The 20,941-nt window shown below is 44.8% G+C and overlaps 1 protein-coding gene across 9 annotated transcripts in view; it reads right to left on the bottom strand.

Annotated features, from left to right (window-relative positions):
• The window catches only part of ppfia3 (PTPRF interacting protein alpha 3), a 135,244-nt gene that overhangs the window by 57,022 nt on the left and 57,281 nt on the right, over positions 1-20,941 (bottom strand). For 8 of the 9 annotated variants that reach the window (XM_043679592.1, XM_043679597.1, XM_043679596.1 and 5 more), the window contains 9 exons: positions 20,171-20,335; positions 19,389-19,463; positions 16,992-17,195; positions 12,393-12,539; positions 9,107-9,241; positions 7,712-7,795; positions 6,332-6,463; positions 4,451-4,513; positions 859-944 (listed from right to left, as the gene is read on the bottom strand). In XM_043679592.1, the coding sequence (XP_043535527.1) occupies positions 859-944; positions 4,451-4,513; positions 6,332-6,463; positions 7,712-7,795; positions 9,107-9,241; positions 12,393-12,539; positions 16,992-17,195; positions 19,389-19,463; positions 20,171-20,335 (1,091 nt within the window). The remainder of the gene's footprint in view (positions 1-858; positions 945-4,450; positions 4,514-6,331; positions 6,464-7,711; positions 7,796-9,106; positions 9,242-12,392; positions 12,540-16,991; positions 17,196-19,388; positions 19,464-20,170; positions 20,336-20,941) is intronic. The other variant, XM_043679598.1, reaches the window with a different exon arrangement.

Raw genomic sequence — 20,941 nt, 5'->3', positions numbered from 1 at the left:
ATCCATATTAAACTGCATCTGCCATGCATCTGACCACTCACCTAACTTGTCCAGGTCACCCTGTAATCTCCTAACATCCTCATCACATTTCACCCTGCCACTCAGCTTAGTATCATCAGCAAATTTGCTAATGTTATTGCTAATACCATCTTCTATATCATTAACATATATTGTAAAAAGCTGCGGTCCCAGTACTGATCCCTGCGTGACCACACTGGTCACTGCCTGCCATTCCTAAATGGAGCCGTTTATCACTACTCTTTGTTTCCTATCAGCCAACCAACTTTCAATCCAAGTTATTACTTTGCCCCCAATACCATGCACAACTAATTTTGCTCACTAACCTCCTATGTGGGACTGTATCAAAAGCTTTCTGAAAGTCCAGGTACACTACATCTACTGGATCTCCCTCGTCCATCTTCAGAGTTACATCCCCAAAACATTCCAGAAGATTAGTCAAGCATGATTTCCCCTTCATAAATCCATGCTGAGTCTGACCTATCCTGTTACTACTATTCAGATGTGTCGTAATTTCACAATATTGAATTTCACATATCCAAAATATTGGCTATGGGGCAAAATGCAGTTTTCAATAACCGTCATGCTTAATCCAACTGGATAATAAATTCTTGTGAAGGAGGCACCAATGGTGGGGCAGGGCAGTTCAGGGTGAGAGGTCGTGAAATGGCATCTCCAGGGATGTTCTCATCCAGAAGTGGCAACTGGAGTTGTTTCTCTTTTGGGACAATTGACTGCAGATGGAATTCTGGGAAAAGTGAGTGGCTGCTTGTGGCAATGTTAGGGCTCTTCAATTAATGATTGCCAAGCGAATCTGACTTTGGCTTTGGTCCTGTTTACCTTGAGTAAGCATCTCGAATGCCCGTCTTTGCTCTCAACTGCTCCAGTTCCGTCTGCATCCTCTCCACCTCCGCCATCAACTGCTCCTGTCAGGAGATAAAGCCAGTTAATCACCCCAAGACCAAACACACAAGAACCCAGACACACCAACCTCACTGGCTCCAAAAAAAAGCAACGTTCAAACCACCTCCTGTTTTATCAAGGTCCCTGTTGACCAGTGACAGAAGTGTCAGCTGTCAGTCAGAGGTTGACACCATCATGTCAGAGTCAGGAAGTCATGTGTCCAATCCCTGCTCCCTTCAGAAAAGCAACCGTGGCAGTGCAATACTGAGGGAGTGCTGCATTCTAGCAGGTGCCTTATTTGAATTATCAGCGACGGTTCAAATGGACATAAACGATAAAGTTGAAAGATGGGTCAGGGATTTTCCACAGGTTTAAACTGCCATTTGTACCCTAACCAACAACAATAGAAAATGGTTGTTTATACCACAGCTATTTGTAGGATCCTGCTGTGTACAAGGTAGCTGCTAAATTTGCCTGCAAATCTTAAATCCACAGACACGTCCACATAAAGCAGACTGACACTCCCACTGCAGTACTGAGGGAGAGGTGAACTCTGTGGGGATACTACCTTTCCCATGTTCTCTCGAGGTTGCTTCTGTTCTGTCAGATGGAGATGAAAGATTCCAAGATACGATTTCAAAGAAGACAAGGGAGATATCCTAATGTCCAGTCTACTATTTATCCCTAAACCAACACCAATGAAAACAGATTATCTGATCATTATCCCACTGTTGTTTGCAATAACCACACACTGCACTCCAAGCAATTCAGTGACATCTGTCCAAGCCTCCTGCAAAGCAGCAGCCTACAGTCAGCAACAGGAAGAGGCGATTCACCCCCTTTTAGATTGTTCTATCATGCAGTGAGATCATAACTTATCTGTATGTCAGCTCCATTGACTTATCTTTGCTCCATATTTTTTAAGATTGTAAAACAGTTGAAGATTTCAATTTGTAAAGCCGCAATTGATCGCCAGGATCCAAAGGTTTCTTGGGGGAAGGTCAGAGAAAGGGAGAAAAGGGTTTGCTCAATTCACAGGACTCTGAGTTCCAATACATCCCAGCTCAAACTTCATGATCTGTCCCAACATTCTTGATTTGCCAATCAGAGGAAGGAGTATCTGTGTAAAGGATTCAGTCAGGGCAAGGGAGGTTTATGAGTGAAATATCCTGAAAAGCTTAAATATTGGAACAAACAGCATGCTCTTTTCCTCACCATTTATTGGGACATAAGAACTGGAGGAGGCCATTTAGCCCCTTCAGCCTGTTTCACTATTGAATGAGATCATGGCTGATCTGTGACTAAAACCTATCAATCTCAGATTTAAATTAAACGCAATTGATTGAGCATCAACTGCAGTTTGAGGATGATAATTCCAATCTTTTCTATCATTCTTTTGTGTGCAGTACTGTTTCCAAGGGTCTGATTTCAATATTGTCTTAGTGGATGACTTTTGAGTTAAAATCACCCCTGTCATGTCATTTCAGATCCTGGCCTCAAGACCTCACTCCAGTTTGTAAAAAGTTTGTATTTGTGAATGGGATTTGGATGCTGTACATAAATGCCAGTACAATCCGCTAGCATTAAAAAGTATTGCAAGTATATTGTTTATTGTTACTGGAGGAAGAATATTTGCATGCAACTCCACATCTTCACCTTCAGTCTTGCCATGCATCCAGTTTCCTCTCTCTCCCTCTCACCACTTACCCCTGAGCTCAGGGATATGGTCATTTGCAGAGACACCCCTTGTTGTGGTCAGCTCACTCAGCACCAGACATGAAGGAAACCTGTAGCCTCCAGCTCTGTGTGTTTTATTGTCACACTGAGTTGTGCCTTTATCTGCTGGGGCACTTGAAGGACCTTAGCAATTCTGCTTTCTAATTATTCACTACCTTAGTCTTTTAAATGTTAATATATATTTAAAAGTATGTTGCATATTTAAATTATGAAAAGAAATATTTACAATGCAACCGCACACTTCATAGTATTGCAAACTGATCATTCATTCTCTGAAAGTAAAGAAACAAACAGAAGAGCAACCAAAAGTTGCTTTATTGTTTACCTGATTGACCAGCATGGATTTAGTGTTTCTCTTCAATTTCTGCTGGTAACCAGAATCTTCAGTGGCAGGTCTTAATATAGACCAGGAGAGGAGCAGTGATGGCACTGATGGAGATATTTACTGGGCAAGATTATATTTTTTTCATTCAGACGCTGGTGGGGTTCTGGAATGCACGGTCTGGGGGAGTGATAGAGGCAGGTAACCTCAAACCTCTTTAAAAAAAAAGTACTTGGATCAACACTTGAAATGTCACAACATTAAGGCTATGGGCCAAGTGGGGCTAGTGTAGATTTAGCATAGTTTTGGCTTATTGGGCCGAAGGGCTTCTTTTACATTATATGATTCTCTGGTCAACTTACTGAATCCTTTTAACATTTTCGACACAGGGCCATACTCAGTGGAGTTGTATTAACCCATGGAAACACAGTAGGTTAGAGACTGGGAATTCTGCACTGAGTAACATACCTCCAGATTCCCCACAGCCTGTCCACCCACTGCAAGGTACAAGTCAGGACAGTGATCTAAGAAAACTTAAGTATTAGAAGGAGGTATAGGCCATTTGTTCCCTCAAGACTGTCCACCATTCTTTAAAGTCACAGCTAATCTGACCAGGCCTCATCCCTTTTGTGTCAAGATTAGAGTGGATACTGCCTGAACTACTATGGGCTTTTCCAGCACCACTCTAATCTTGACTCTAATCTCCAGCATCTGCAGTACCCACTTCTGCCTCACCTCTTTTGTGTCAGCTCCTCACTGCCCTTCCTGTTATTTCAAAAACCAATCCACCTCCTCTTGAAATACTTCTAGTGCACTAGGCTCTACAACTCTCATTATATCTGGTCTGGATTCTGATTTCAGAGGTGGGTGTTGGAGTGAGTCTCAAGTTCACTCAAACAATGACTTGGCTTTTCTCACGAGCTTTTCAACTCAATATGAGTTTGGTGAATCCTGTGGCAGGGAAAAGTCAGGAAGTCAATGCTTCCATGGTTGCTTTAAAGAGTCAAAGATGTCACATTGAAAGGGCACGTAGGTAGGCATTCAGCCCTTACAAGCCATCCTCAAGTTCTTGGAGGATGGTTTGGGTGGGGGAGGGGATACACACACACACACACCCATATCCCGTCCTTCCCACCCATCAGCCTGCTGCCATTGGCCACTCTCCTGATCCTGTGCTCATTTCTCACTTCAAGCCTAAGCCCCCTTTGGAAGTGCAGGCATCTGAATTGCAAAAACTTGCATCTAGCTGTCCAGAACCTGATTTTCAGCTGTTCACAGAACTAAGTTCTTCCTCCTACCCTTCTTCTCACTCCCTGGAACAATTGGATTCTGGCCAATAAATCCTTTCACTTCCAAGATCGGTTGTGGGAAATTGGTCATCTGGTCTATTCAGGATTGGAGTCCATGGCACTTGGTCCAGTACTGAAGGATTTTGGTGTAACCATTTAGTTCAAATGGAGAAGAAGATACCTTGTTGAGTAGCACTTCCTCCTGCACCTTTTTGATGTTTGAGAGCTCCTGACTTAGTGCATTCTATGAGGCGAGGAATTAAAAAAGGGAAAGGAAAGAGACAGAAAAGGAAAGACAGAGATTAGATTTTCACAGTCGTTAGGCAAAGAGGGCAGAGAGGTTGTCACATGAAATGCACAGCAGACAAAAACATGACAGAAACTGTTCCTATTTCAGCAGGTGTAAAGCAAGTACAGTAACAAGGATACCCTGTGGCACAATGGGTAGTGTACCTGTTTCTGAGCCAAGAGCAGTTGGTTCAAATCCTGCTCCAGACCTTAATGGCCAAGGAAGATGGGTTTATAATGCGACTAAACAGGTTAAGTATTAACCTGCAAATCCTTCCAACACATGCCAACAGCAGGTGGGTGCTAAAAGCAGGAGAGATTTCTGGTCAGCTGAGTGAGGGAAAGAAATTGGAGTCTCTCCTACCGCTTTCCATAGCTTGCCAGTTGCCACAGCAATATACCCTCCCCAACTGAACAGGAGCACACCATCACTGAAACACATCGTGGATGTCAATATCCAACCACATTATTTTCATTCATTAGGTGCATCTCAACAGGATACTCCTTAGTGTCTGCTATCGCAGAAACCTGACACTTATCTGAAGAGGGCTAACCTGCGAGTTGATGGGGAAATCTGTGGAACTCTTTCACTGAGTGTGATGGGCCAAATGGCCTCTTTCTGTGCTGTAAGATTTGATGCCCATTATATTTTTTCAGGCAGCCATCTCTCAGTCACAAGGTCAGGTCCCACACCAGTGACTTAAGCCCAAAATCGAGGCTGACATTCCCAATGCTCAGTCTGAGGGAATGCTGCACTGTCAGAGGTCCTGTCTTTCAGATGAGATGTTAAAACAAGCTCCTGTTGGTCCTCTCGGGTGGATGTGAAGGACCCCTTGGCACTGTTGTGAAACAAGTGAGAGGATTCCTGCCAGGGCCCTGGAAAATATTTATCACTTAACTAACATAATTAAAATGTTAATGGATACATGCACAATTTCATTGCTGCTTGTTGGAGCTTGCTGTGTATAAATTGATTGCTGTTTCCTATTACATTAACATTATGAGATAACTTTATTGAACATAGAAAATACTTCATCGGCTGTAAATTTCCACGGGATGCAAAAGGCTCGATATAAATGCAAACATTTGTTTAACTCAGCAATGTAAACCATGCAGACCTTCGATTCATACTGCACTCTTGATGACTATGTTCCAATGATTAGGTTCCCTAGAGTGTGGAAACAGGCCCTTTGGCCCAACAAGTCTACAACAACCTTCTGAAGAGTAACCCACCCAGACCCATTTCCCTCTGACTAAAGCAACTAACACTATGAGCAATTTAGCATGGCCAATTCACCTGACCTGCACATCTTTGTGACTGTGAAATGAAACCAGAGCACCTGGAGGAAACCCACACAGACACGGGGAGAATGGGCAAACTCCACACTGACAGTCGCCCGAGGCTGGAATCGAACCTGGGGTTCCTGGCGCTGTGAGGCAGAATTGCTAACTACTGAGCCTTTGTGCCGCCCCATTGTTTCAATTGATGCTGCTTCTTCAACCCTAACCTTCAGCTATATTCCTGTTCAATCAGTTTTGCTTTTACACTGGAATGCTGGAAATAGGAATAGGTTATTTAACCTCATGGGCAATGCCCAGCAATCAACTATTAATCCCCTATCTCAACCTTATATTCCCATACTGTACCCATTTCCTTTGATGTCTTTGTAGAAATCTATTGATCTCTGTCTCATCAGTTGAGTGAGAGATGCCTGGTTGCACCTGCTCACCCGTCTTTCCTCGCTACACATTTCTGGTAAGAGTGAGTTCTCACCTTCTCTTCCAATGCTGCCATCCTCTCCTTCAGATGAAGCTGTAACCGCTCATTGGATTCAGAGAGGAGTTTGTCGACAGTTTCTGACAGGCGCTTGTTATGCTCGTCGTTCATCTTCTCCCGCTGCCGAGCCTGCGCACAGGAACGACACGGGTTTAGACACGCAGTCCGCGTAGCCTCACGATGTGCTGGGGCCAAACCTCAATGATCAATCACCACCATTACCACCTCTCAAAGCTGGGGAAGGATAAAATCCACCAGGAACGGGCTAGAGAAACTCAGCAGGTCTGGCAGCATCTGTGCAAAGAGAGGAACAGAGTTAATGTTTCCAGTCTGATTTGACTCTCCTTCAGTTCAGTTCGGAAGAAGACTCATCATGGCTTTGAAAAGTTAGCTCTGTTTCTTTCTCTCTCCAAAGATGGTGCCAGACTTGCAGAGTTTTTCCAGGATTCTCTGTGTTTGTTTCAGATCTCCAGCATCCGCAGTATTTTGCTTTTATTCAAGTATTGAAGATCTGCTAGGTTTCCTCCCAGAGTACTCTGATGCATGGAAACAAGGATGAGGATGGTGACAAATGTCACTAGACTAGAATTCCAGAGGCCCATCGTAATACCTCAAGGGGTCCTGGGTTCAAATCCCACCATGACTACCGAGGATATTAGAAATCAGTTCCATGCGCTTTTCATTGCATTTCAAAGAATCTTACAATTTTTTGGAAAAGATAAATGCAGGCTGGAGTCAAATAATCCACTTCAATTAAAAGTACAGGCAGATCTTCTATAATGTGATGGTTGCATTCTTCTGCAACCCTGTATTATTAAAAAATCGTGCTTTAGAAACAGTGCTTATAGTGTTTACACAGTAATCACAATACAGCTAATACGTTTTAAAAAAGTTTGTGCTTTAGAAACAATGTTCCCAATTTGTCAATCGTCTTACAGCAAATTCGCTTTAATGAAACATGTGTTATAGTAGAACAACCTGTACTCCCTAATGTGATCCTGTCCTGGGAAGGTCATGTGGCACAGTGGGTAACTATGGGCCAGAGGCCTCCAGGATGTAAGACCCATCTTAGGAGTTTCTAGGAAGGAGTGCTCATGACCCAGCTTCACATCCTGACAATCAGGTAAGGAAACCTTCCACCATGTCACCACACAGGGGCAAGTGTGTGTGTGTGTGTGTGTGTGTGTGTGTGTGTGTGTGTGTGTGTGAGAAGCTACAGCACAAAGTGAAAAGTGATCCTTGATATTTAGTTTCCAGATTTGTTTGAATGAGTCTGCAGTATTCACATGTGATTGAGATCCTTCAGTGTTTGTTGGTGCTCTCTCAGCTGATCAAGGATAAAAAGTGTTCCTGCTTTGGGACATTAGGAGACTTTACCCTTTGCAGCTCCTGGTTTTTCTCTTCCAGCTCTGTCTCCAGTTGACATAGCCGCTCCTCGATGTTCCCATGCCTCTCTTCTGCCTGCATCAGAGAGATTCCAGAGTTAGTCTGATCCGATTACATATCGAGATGTAAAGAGCAGGAATGGTCTCCTAGCTCTACCCCTACCTTGGAGCAGTGCACTCACCCTGAATGAGGCCTAATGTGATTTGGTAATGTTACCACATGATTAACCCAGAGACCTGGACTTACATTCTGGGGCATGAGTTCAAATCTCAACATGGAAGATGGAGGAATTTAAATTCAATGGATTCATAAATCCAGATTGAAATGCTCTTCACATTAATAATAGAAAACATAGAAAATGGGAGCAGAAGTAGGCCATTTGGCCCTTTGAACCTTCTCCACTATTCAATAGGATCATAGCAGATCATCCAAATCAGTCCTCTGTGCCCACTTTCTCACATACACCCTTTGATCCTTTAGCCCTAAGAACTATAGCCAACTCCTTCTTGAAAATATTCAATGTTTTTGACTAAATCGTTTTCTGCAGCAGAGAATTACTCCCTAAGTGAAGAAAATTCTCCTCATCTCAGTCCTAAATGGCTTACCCCGTATCCTTAGTCTGGATCTTAGTCCTGCCATCTCAGGAATGATTATTAGAGTACTAGATTGTCATAAAAACATATATGGTTCAATAATGTCTGGCAAGGGAGAGAATCTGCCATCCTTACACAATCTGGCCTACATGGGAAACTCCAGACTCACACTAAAACCATTAGTTCTTTTTAGCCAGGCAAGCCACTGAATTGTCGGTGCCTCTTGTGACTTTCCGCAGAGAAATTAGGAATGGGAATTAATTGCTGGCCTTGCTAGTTGTGCTCTCATTGCATGAACAAATTTCACAACAAACGAAACTACGTCTGCCTCAGGGTCAGGAGGTTGTGGGGCAGAATCCCACTCTGGTGACCTGAGGGCTCATTCCATGCTGACACTCCCAGCACAGAGCCAAGGATGGGCTGCATTGTCAGAGCTGCACCTTTCAGATGAGCTATTTAACCAAGGTCCCATCTGGGAACAGAAGCAGGCCATTCAGCCCCTTAAGCCTGTTCCACCGTTCCATGAGACCATGACGAATCTGTGGCTTAACTCCATATATCCTGCCTTTGGCAATATCCCTTAATACGTCTGCTTAACAAAAATCTTTCTCAGATTTTAAATTAACAACTGATCCTACATCCACTGCCATTCGGTCTCCATGCTTCTACATTGCAAGAGCGACCAGATTGAAAGGGTTTTCAAAATGACTGGGTGAGGGACTTGCTGAGGTGAGTGAAGGGACCCAGCGTGGAGCTTATAGGGACCTGGATGAGCCCAGTATATGGAACATACCTTGTTCAGAGCAGCCACTCGCTGTGCTAGTTCAGCCTCTACCTCCGGGAGAGTCTCAGCCTTCCTCATTGTTTGCTGCAGCTTCTGTTTAGAGGAATCCAGCCATTCCTGGAGCTGCCGACTCTTCTCCTCACTCTGAAAGAGCAACACACACACACGTGGGCACGCAACACACACACAGACATACACAAATCTCTGGTGAGACTGGACAGCCCAGTAATGGCCCACTCTGACCTGCATTAGCTCCCCAAGAGGATGGATCCCAGCATTCACCCACACCAAGTCCAGGGCTTTATACAGACATGAGCTTATTATTAACCTTTATAAACACTGATTGGGTCACACTGGGAGTATGGCAGCCAATCCTGGGCAGAACTCTTTAAGAAGGGTGTCATGTCTTTGGTAATCATTCATGGGGATTCACTAAGATATTACCTGGCACCTGCATGAATGTGCGGCGACAGGGAATGCTGTTAGAGCAGAGGTGGGGGATTTGTTTTGGAGTTAACCCTAACCCTATCACAGGTGGAGGGGGAGTGGATAGGTGAAGAGGGGGGCGATGAGGAGAGGGTGAGGGAGGAGCTGAAGAAGTTCATAATCGTGAAGGGTTTTGACAGAGTTGTCAGAATACACCGTTTCCACATACAGTTGGTTGGTAGCCAGAGGATGAGTGAACTATGACAACTGGAAGAGAGAGAGAGAGGCATTTTTTTCCCTGTACACAGAGCAAGTTGTCATGATCTGGGACACATGATTTAAAAGGAAAAAATGGAAGAAGTTTCAACATTGTCATCAGAAGGGGTTGGATAAATTCTCAAAAGTAAAATATCTGCTATGGGGAAAAAGCAGGCACAGTGAGACAGATTGGTTAGTACTTTTGAAAAGAGCCAACCACGCAGAGATGGGCTGAATGACCTCCTCTGTGTCATAAGATTCTACACATTTGCAAGGAGCATGTGAGTCTTCAAAAAAGGCTGCTTCACCCAATGAGCAAGAAACAGATCAAACTTTGACTCTCCTATAATCCAATTTTGTGACTGATGACTGATGAAGGAAAGTTTTACACAGCAGTCAAACAGGTTCCTTAGCAACTTGTAAAACTTTCTGACACACACCAATGCCAGTCAGTGACAGCAAGAGAGATTCCTGGTCAGCTGTGTAGGGAAAGAACATTGGAGTCTCCAGCATCATTATCCACAGCTCCAGAATGCAATTTACAGGTAAAAATGTAATTTGCCACAGCAACCCAGACTCTGAGTGATAGCAACAGAGAGATAGAGATAGCACTGGTCAGCTCTTTTGTGTCCAGACCAAAATCCATGATCTTAACAGTCAGCAGCAAATTACAACCTTGTTAAATACTGTATTCGACTTCTGCCCTGACCATTTTAATTGAGCCGAAAGTGCTATCTTGCGGGAATAGATCCAAGAGTCACATAATTTACTGATGACCAAAGTGGAACAAGTCCAGTAGTTCCATTAACTGAGAAACTGTCATAAGGAACTCAAATTTCTGACTGAAGGCTAAAATCTGGGCCTTGCCTTAAGGCTTTGGACAGGGTGCGGAGTTCTGTTCCCTCTCCGTTACCTTGCCCCTTCGCAGACCCTCCCAGTGGCCGTGCAGTTTACAATGGACACTGGGGCAGAGGGCAGAATGGGACCAATAATTGGGACTTCAATTCTGTGGAAAGACTGGAAGAGATGGGGGGGGGTCTTCACCACTAAAAGTTAAAGGGGAGGTTTTATGGAGCTGTTGAAAAGGTGGAAGGGTTTTGAGAGAATAGATAAGGAGACGGAGGTCTAGTGGCCCAGCGGGTAGCATCTTTATCTCCAAGTAAGATCTCTGGGTTTGACTCTCACTGGAGAACATATCAGCCAAGGTAGGTGTGTTCACAATGTGGTCAAGAGTGCATTTTGCTACAGGAACTCAAACTTCCGGCAGGGGGGCACACAAGTGGGGATTGAACTTGTGCCTTTCCAGTTTGTTTTGTTTGTATTGTTCGGAGAGGGGGAGAGTACGTGGTGGTGGTGCAAGGAGATCTGCTGATCTTGCCCAGTTCAGCCTGGATGCGACTCCAGATCCAAAGCAACATGGTCAACTCCTAATGGTTCTCTGGACAACTAGTGTTATGCAATGAATGCCACTCTAGGCAGCAACACCAACATCACATGAACAAATTGGAAAAGAATAAGGACGTGAGCAGAAGAACCAGAGAGTAGACGGGAAGCTTTAAAACAGGAATGCATTGCCTGAAAGAGCAATAACTTGGAAGTAAATTATTCTTGAAAAGAGAAACATTTATAGAGCTATGGGGAAGGGGTAGGATTAACTAGACAACTATTCAAAGAGCAAGGACAGGCATGAAGGGCCAAGTGGCCTCCATCTTTTGCTGTCAGAGTCTATGAAGAAAAGCGGTGAAATAGTTACCTTCTCACACAGATGACACCTTCCATAGCACCATGCGGTAGGAGAGGAGTATTCAAACATGCAGTGAGGCCAGTTGCTTCCTCACACTACCATGCCTGGTGAATACAAGCCCATCCAAGAGATCAAGAATAAACTAGAGGAACATTGAATGCGTGGGTTGATCAAGGAGGTTTGTTTTGACAAGGCTTTTAAAAGGAGAGTTTATAGAAGATTGGAGCAAGAGGACAATATGATGGCAGGAAAATAGGAGTGTAGGGTGGGAGGGTGTAGGATACCCGTTAGGCTGTAGGGTGGTGCTTGCAAAGATGTGCCAACAAAGAGCAAGATGATGGTTTCAATGCATCGGGTCCTGGAGCCTAAGGAGATTGCAAAGATTGCAAGTGCAAAGGGTGATGGAGATTCACTGTGTGACAGTGTGTGAGATATTCAATCACTTGGAGATGTTTACATAGGCATAGAGCGAGGGGTGGGGGAGGGGTGTGAGGCACTGAAGAGAGTATAGAAGAGGTCTCCAAGAACTGTCCCAGGGATGAGGAATGTCAGCCATGAAGATTAATTGGAGAGATCATGTTATTCTTTCCAGGGATGAGGAATGTCAGCCATGAAGATTATTGGAGAGATCAAGTTATTCTTTCCTTAGACATCAGTACAAATGTCCAAAATCCTGAAAGCTCTGGACAGAGTCAATAGGGAGAAACTGTCCCCACTTATGAATGGGTTGAATGGCCTCCTTCATGACCAGGCTGACTTTGAGCAGAGTTTCCAGTTTCTGCCATATTCTGCTTTTATTTAAAACTTTTGTTTGGCCTGTTCAGTTCTCTTTGTGACCCAGATTTAAGAAAAAATAAGAACAGTTACCTGCTTGAGGAGGGACTCCTTACTGGCCAACTCATTCTCCAGTTTATCATTGGCATCGTGAAGTGATGTAGCTTCTCGCTGTGCACTGAGGTAGCGTTTCTCCAGTGTGGTTATTCTCTCTTCCATATCTTCTCTTTGAGCTAAGGCCTGCACAGGGAAAATGAAGAGGGACAATCTACAAATAGACCTGAAGTGACCCCCATATCCCACCTACACAGACAGAACTTGAACAGTGGCAGCAACAACAGCCACTTGAATTTATACAATAGGCCTGGCTCACATCAACTCTAGCATCCCAGCCTGCCTTAATCCCTTGCAGTTTGCCTACTGGTACAACAGGTCCATGGCAGACACCATTTCCCTGGAACACCTGGACAGTAAGGATATCGATATGCTAACCAACTACAGCTCTGCCTTCAACACTAGAATCCCAACCAAACTGATCTCAAAACTGCTAGACCTAGGTCTCTGCTCTGCCCTCTGCAACTGCATTCTCAGCTTCCTGACCCACAGAGCGCAGTAAAGATAGTCGTAGAGATATACAGCATGGAAATAGACCCTTCAATCCAACCCGTCCATGCTGACCAAATATCCTAAATAAATCTAGTCTCATTTTCCAGCATTTGGCCCATATCTCTCTAAACCCTTCCTATTCATATAACCAACTAGATACCTTTTAAATGTTGTAATTGTACCAGCCTTCACTTTATAGCCTGGCAGCTCATTCTATACACACACCACCCTCCACATTAAAACAGCACCTCCTCCATGGTAATCCTCAAAACAAGAATGTGTACTCAGCCCCCTACTTTACTTACTGTACACTCAGAACAGTGTGGTCAAAGTTTGTCTGAACGCCATCTACAAATTCACTGATGTGACGATGATGCTCGTTTAACAAGGTTATGCAGTCCTTCGCTGTTTTTTTGTAGAGGTCATCAAAGTAGCAATTCCGAAAAGTCTGGCTTGGATGGGCTTAGGGCCAATTTGATTGTACAATGAAAGGGGAGTGGCCAGTTCTCCCAGATCAGCTTTCCTCTGGTTTGGTTTGGTTAGCAAGCAGTAGTGCTTTGAAGCTGCTGATCCAAGAAACAGCTAAATAGAAGAGGGTGTTCCATGCTGCCATCTCTCTCTCTCCTCTATGACCCTGTGTTTTGTGCCAAGGGATGTTTATGGGGATTGTTGCAAGTATTGGGACAGCATCATTAAGATGGTATAATCTGTTGGGTTTTCGGATAGGTTACGTTATTCTGTATACTGTTCTCTTTTGTTTGTCTTTCATTTGGTAATCTTGTAAATAAAATCTATTTTATTTAAAACTAAGCGGTTTGACCAGCTGCATCATTTCTGGAATATCTGCATTACACCTGCTTAAAACAACTAGCAAAGTTAGGGTCTGAGCCACACTTACTTGAAATGTTTTGAGGGGTCTGGCCTGGTCCGTAACACAGATGACACAACCATTGTAGGCTGGACATTAAACAATGATGACTCAGAAAATAGGAAAGAGATAAAATGCTTGGTGACGTGGTGCAACGATAACAATTTCTGCCTCAATGTCAGCAAAACTGAAGACTGCAGGAAAAAAGGAGGAAGACACGTCCCCATCTACATCAATGGTGCTGAGGAGGAGAGGATCAAAAGTGTCAAGTTACTACAAGTGACAATCACCAACAATCTGTTCTGGTCCTCCCACGTAGATGCAACGGTCAAGAAAGCACAACAATGCCTCTTCTTCCTCAGGAGGCTAAGGATATTTGGAATGTCCAGAAGGACCCTCACCAACTTTTACAAATGCACCATAGAAAGCATTCTATTTGGGTGCATCATGACTTAGTACGGCAACTGCTCTGCCCAGACCATAGAAATGACAGAGTTGTGAACACAGCCTAGACCATCACGCGAGCCAACCTTCCATCCATGGTCTCCATCTACACTTCCCATGGCTGGGGAAGGCAGCCAACATCACCAAAGACCCCTCCCAGCCCAGTTGCGCTCTCTTCCAACCTCTTCCATCAGGAAGATATGGAAGATGCAGAAGATACAGAAACTTAAACACACGCACCAACAGCTTCTTCCCCACTGTTTGTAGACTGCTGAATGGATCTCCTTAATTTCATATCTAATGTTGATGTTGCTTTGTGCACCTCCTGTGCAGCTGTAACCTTGTATACCTCACTCTGTCTATGCACCCTATGATCTGTATGTCCTTGTTTACTATGATCTGCCTGTACTGCATGCAAAACAAAACTTTTCACTGTATGTAGGCACATGTAACAACAATAAATCAAATCAAATCAAAGATATAGCAGAAATCTCCCAAAGCACTTCACCAGCACATTACCAAACAAATTCTGACACAATTCAACGGAGGGCAATAACTAAGCCAGGTGGCCAAAGGCTTGGTCAAGTTTTAAGATCTTAAGGGAAAGTCATGGCAGGAAGGTTTAGTGACAGATTCTCATATCCTGGGGCCCAGACATGGCTGCCAATGGGGAGGTGAAGAAAATCAGGAATGCCAAATTCTAATCCATCTAAAAAGACAAGGGCAGCAGGTACATGAGAATGCCAACTACTGTACCTGCAAGTTCCCCTCCAAGTCACTTGGAAATATATCATCATTCCATCATTGTCGCTGGGTCAAAGTCTTGGGACTCCCTTCCTAAGGACATTATGAGTCTAACTACAGCACATGATCTGCAGTGGTTCAAGAAGATAGCTCACCAATACATCCTTAAAGAGCAACTAGGGACTGGCAACAAATGCTGGCCCAGCCATTGATACACACAAACAAGAACTAATAAAAATGCCAGAATGGGGAAGTGCACAGGCTGATGGAAAGATTGATGAAGATACAGAGATAGAAGGGACATGAGAGCAACGACAACTTTAGATGAGAATATAGTAGATGCACGTCCAATAAAAACCTAGAAAGTTGTCAACTCACACTGCCAGCTTTGGCTCGGTGGGGAACACTCTCACTTCTGAGCCCCAAATACACCAGATAATTCAGCACATAGGTGGAGATGGACTGTACTGTTCAGGATAGAGAGCTGTCTTCTGGGGCAAGAGATTGAAATGACGCCCTTTCTGCCCTCTCAAGAGGTATGAAAGATATCACGGCCACCACTTTCTTGAAGGTCAATGACATGTACCCCAACTGACCGTCACTATTTGTTCATTACCCTCATGGAATCTTACTGTGCAGACATTTCACAGTATGACAACAGCAATCAAAACATACTTCATTGGCCGTTATGCACTTTGCAATGTCCTCCAAATAGTTCAAAGCATTATTGGAATGCAAGCTCTTTCCTTCTGGCATAGGAAATAAATGACCAATTTCCCAAGCAAAGCCTCAAGAGGCAGAACACAGCTTGTCCAAAAGGAAGCAGAACCAGCGAGGTCCTGCACCAAAGGGCCACCACCACTCCCCCCACCCCTACCCTTCCCCTCTCCACCTAGCTCCCCCACTCCTCCCATACCCCTCCCTTCTTGCCCCTCCCTCACCATAGACCTGCACTCCCTCCCCTCAAACTACTCCCTTTCATCCCTGTTACAGCCCTCCCCAGATGCCATTCGGCTACACCCCACAAACCCTCTCCGCCACCACACTCCTTTCCTCTCTCATTCCCCCACCAACCCTCCTCCCCCACCTTCCCCTTCTCCTTCCCTCTCCCCTCCCCTCACTCTCTTTTCCTCCCACTCCGTAATGTTACTTGAATATGACTATGGAGGTTCAGGCTAATGCTCTAGGAACACAGGTTTAAATCCCACCAGGGCAACTGGGGGAATTTAAATTTAATTCATAACATTTGGAATATTTCTTTGGAGTCAGCATGACAACTACTGCCAGTTGTTGCAAAAATCCTCTTGGTCCACTAAGAACTATAGGTAGGAAATGTGCCGTCCTTACCCAGTCTGGCCTCCATGTGACTCCAGACCCACAGCGATGGGGTTGACCCTGCATTGCCCTCTGAAATGACAGAGAAAGCCACCCAGTTCAAGGGGCATTTGGGATGGGCAGCAACTTGCCAGCACCCCTTGAAAGAATAAAGAAACCTTTCATCCACTTTAAGAAATAAGAGAAGACCTCCCAGTTCTGTTTGCAGTCAGTCAGTAAATAGAGAGGTCACTGCATCGAAACCCTAGTACAATCAATAGCCATTGAACCAATGTTGATGTTACTGAGCCAATATTTAGTTCACATGACGTTCCTTTGTACAATGTTTGGAGGCACTTGTTATAACATCTTAATTGTTTCCATTAAAACAGTGAACAATGGAGCTTCCCTACAAAGGTATTAACATTCCTTACTCAGTTGTTAATTAATTCATTCATTCTTAGTTGCTGCTGGAGTGATTGTCATGAGAACCCGTGGCCAAAATGTTCACCTCACTAAGAGGTAGCACCTTATTTAACCTGATGGATTAAGATGTCATCCTTTTGTATCAAAGCTGCCCACATCCCCCACCCTCTGCGATGTGCTGTTATCATTGGCACTGCTCACTGCACTCAAGGTCAGAAAGTTGCCAATGGCCCTATAGGCGATTCAGTTCCACCCACAGTGTCTCAGGCTGTGCCCGCTCCCATAGGTACCTCTTTCAAATCTCGCTGAAGCTTGGCGTTCACCTCCTCAGATTTGATGAGGTCCTTCCGCGCTGTGCTCAGCTCCTCCTCGACCTCAGCGACCTTTCGGCAAAGCACGGCCAGGCGCTCCTTCATCTGGAGCAGTTCGGTGCTCTGCCGCTCAATCAGCTCGGAGTCACCATCACCAGCCAACGCTGTGCCGTTGGTCAGCCTCTGCGGACAGGTCAGTGGGAACAGGGTTAATCAGCCGCAGGCATTCCCCTCCCCCCCTCACACAATCGTAACCGCTCCAACACCACCTCCCCCTCCCCCCTCCCACCCCCAGGCCATGACCACAAGTGTGTGTGGTGCCTCAGACAGATCCAGAGTTGGCACTGACACAATCCCAAGCATCAAAGCCAACAATTGCCAGCCATCACTGTGGCACTGGTCCCTCTGAAGGTACTGCTCAGGGATCATTAAAACAGAATCATGAGAGGAGAGATCGGTTAGCTCAGTTGGCTGGACGCTTGGTTTGTGATGTGAAGTGAGTCAACAATATAGATTCAATTCTTGTATTGGCTAACATCACTACAAATGGTTAACTTGCCTGAGGCAGGGTGACTCACAGTTTAAACTCTCCACCAGAATAAGGGCTCTTGTGTTACAGTGGTACCCTGTGCCCTGAGTAAGGAGGCCAGGCTTCAAGGCCCACATGCTCCAGAGGTGCAGAATAACATCCCCAGGCAGGTTGAGCAACATCTAACCTCACTCACAGTCATCTCTCTTTCTGTCTAATTACAGAGCACTCCTACGGCCCTCTGGGACTATGGCAAGTTTATCTAAAACATTGGATGGGTAATCGGGACAATTTATGCCACAACAACATAATTATTTTCTGGGATTCAGATCACTTGCTAATTTTTTAAAATAAAATGCTATAGTGGGATGTAAGCAGCATTGGCTGGGCCAACAATTATTGCCGACCCCGAATTGCCCTCAAGAAAGTGGCTGTGAGCTGCCTTCCCAAGCCACAGCAATCTTTGGGGTATAGGGATGCCCACAATTCTGTTTGGGAGGAAGGTTTACTAAACTGCTTCCTGTGATGGCAGGATTGACATATGAAGAGAGACTGAATTGATTAGGACATTCACCAAAGTTTAAAAGAATGAGGGGGGATCTCATAGAAACCTACATGATTCGAACAGGACTAGAGAGGGTAATGCAGGAAGGATATTCCAGATGACCAGGAATTTCAGAACCAAAGGTCACAGCTTAAGGATATGGGATAAGCAGTTTAGGACTGAGATGAGGAGAAATCTTTTCACCCAGAGAGCGCTGAGCCTCTGGAATGCTCTGCTACAGAAATCCGTTGAGGCTAAAATATTGATTGTTTTCAATTAATTTAATGTAGATCTTATGGCTAAAGTGAGGGGAGTAGAGAAGGTGGGAATAGAGACTGTGTTGGACAATCAGCCATGATCAAACTGAATGGTGGAGCAGGCTCAAAGGACAGAAGGGCCTACACCAGCTCCTATGCTTCAATTAATTATAAGACTTTGACCCAATGGCACTGAAGGAACAGTGATATAGTTCCAAGTCAGGGTAGCATATGGCTTAGAGGGGAACCTTGCAGTGGTGTCCTTATGCATCTGCTACCCTTCTCCTTCTGAGTGGCATAGGTTGTGGTTCTGGAGAATGCTGTCTAAGAAGCTTTAGTGAATTTCTGCAGTGTGTCTTACAGATGGTATACACTGCTGCTATTGAGCAACTGTCGTGAAAAGGGTGAATGCTGAAGGTTGTGGATGGGGCGGCTATCAAGTGGCTGCTTTGTCCTGGATGGTGTCAAGCTTCTTGAATGTTGTCGGAGCTGCACCCAACCAGGCAAGTGGAGAGTATTTGATCACACTCCTGACTTTTGCCTTGCAGATGGTGGACAGGCTTTGGGGAATCAGGACGTGAGTTACTTGACTCAGCATTCCAAGTTGCTGATCTGCTCTTGTAGCCACCAGCTTGTCCAGTTCAGTTTGTGGTCAATGGTAAACACCCCCCAGGAGTTGATGGTGAGGTATTTAACTATGAATATGTCACTAAATATCAAGGGGAGACATTTAGATTCTCTCTTGTTCGTAATGGTCATTGCCTGGCCCTTGTATGGTGCCAATGTTACTTGCTGTGTATCAGCCCATGATATGGAATTATCCCAAATTTTAACTGATTAATTATTTTTCTGTGACTGTTCCTTGGGAAAGGTGCCTCAGTGTGCCATCTTTTCTTGTGAAAATCTGCAGTTGAGACAGAACTTGAGAAGCCTTCCCAAAAGCCCCAATCTGGACAATTGCCAAGGAAGTGGGAATAGGCCCATCCCAGCTCTGGGCAGCAATTCCTCCCGCAACAAACTCCCAATTAGCAAATACATGCACTCACATCCTGGGCTGTCGTTTCCAGCTCTTCTTCCAGTATCGAGACTCTCTCCAAAGCCACTCGCAGCCTCTCCCTTACCTGCCACACAAAGAGGATTAGCTTGGGCCGAGAGTCACATGGTTTTCCAGCCAAATAATCTGCACAACCTTTGATAAGAAATGGTAACTGAATAACAAGAACAAGGAGGTTTCTCTAAATATGTATGAAAACATAGGTTAGGCCTCAGCTAGGGCACTGCATTCATTTCTGGAGCGCTGAGCTTTGGAAAGAATGGTTAGGCCTTGGAAAGGGCACAGATTTAATAGAACGATGCCAGAGGATGGGAATGGAGAGATAGCAGTGATCAGGATCGTTCTCCTCAGAGCTAATAGGCAGAGACTTAATAAAAATGGGTTCAAATTATGAAAAGCTTTGATTAAGGAGGCAACAGTAAATGTTTCTACTGGCAGGATGATCAGGAAACAAAGGATACAAACAACAAGCATACAAATCAGAAGCAACCCACTCATCCCGAACTTGCTCTGCCATTCATTAAAATCGCAGCTGAGCCCACTGTTCCATGTTCCTGAAAAAGGAACGAAGAGAAGAATCCCTTCTCTTAAGCAGACCAAATCGGATATCCATTTAAAAGTGCCAGCACATGCATGATGGGCTGAATGGTCTCCTTCTGTGCTGTAATATTCAATGACAACCTCCACCAAATGCATTCACAAAACTGGCCCACTGTTCAGTGCCATGCAAGGTCCCCGACACAATGAGATGTGGGAAACAATGAGAGACGGCACCTTTTCATCTAAAGCTTTGTGGTGTTCAAAGAGCGACTTCAAGGCTTTGAGCACCTCAACCTCACTAGAGACGCCAGCAGGAGACTGTGCTTGACGCTTCACCACCGTCATCCTGAGAGAACGCTCATGGCGTGACACCAGGCACTCCAAATGTTCCAACAGCAGCTGTAGAGGACAACAATTTGCATTTATATAGGCACTTCACAGCCTTCCGGCCTGAGCAAACAGTTCATCTTTAGAACATCAGCACAGCACACATTTCCCAACCCAGCTGGTGATTCTGTCAATGCATGCTCTGGTTGTTTCCTGGACCATCATGCTGCCCATTTATCTTCCACAATGACCTATTCCTTTTTCATCCTTCTCCTACCTTCCCACCCTTCCCCTTAGATCCTCAACCCAGACTTGCATTTCTCTGTATTTGTCAGAAGGCATAATCTCCCTCAGCGTTTGGATAAAGGGCATTGAGGTCAAGTTGCATTTTCCACTCTCTGAGGTGGGAAGTTTAAGTCAGGGACTTTCCCAAACAGGCAGACAGATGTCCATGGAAATGAGGTCTCCCCTCATGATTTACACTGGGGTGGGGGGGAGGCTTTAGTGGAGGGAGAAGACAGTGATAGGATTGAGAGAGCCTCAGTGCCGTTGGAGGTGGACAAAGTCAGAAGTCACATGGCACCAGGTTATCATCCAACAGGTTTATTTAAAATCACAAGCTTTCAGAACACTGCTCCTTCATCAGGTGAAATGGGGACTTCACCTGCCAAAGGTGCA

Source organism: Chiloscyllium plagiosum, chromosome 39 (genome assembly GCF_004010195.1).
Source record: "Chiloscyllium plagiosum isolate BGI_BamShark_2017 chromosome 39, ASM401019v2, whole genome shotgun sequence".
NCBI classification, from domain to species: domain Eukaryota; kingdom Metazoa; phylum Chordata; class Chondrichthyes; order Orectolobiformes; family Hemiscylliidae; genus Chiloscyllium; species Chiloscyllium plagiosum.
The sequence above is the reverse complement of the archived record's forward strand: the minus strand, read 5'-3'. Positions and strand labels throughout refer to the sequence as shown.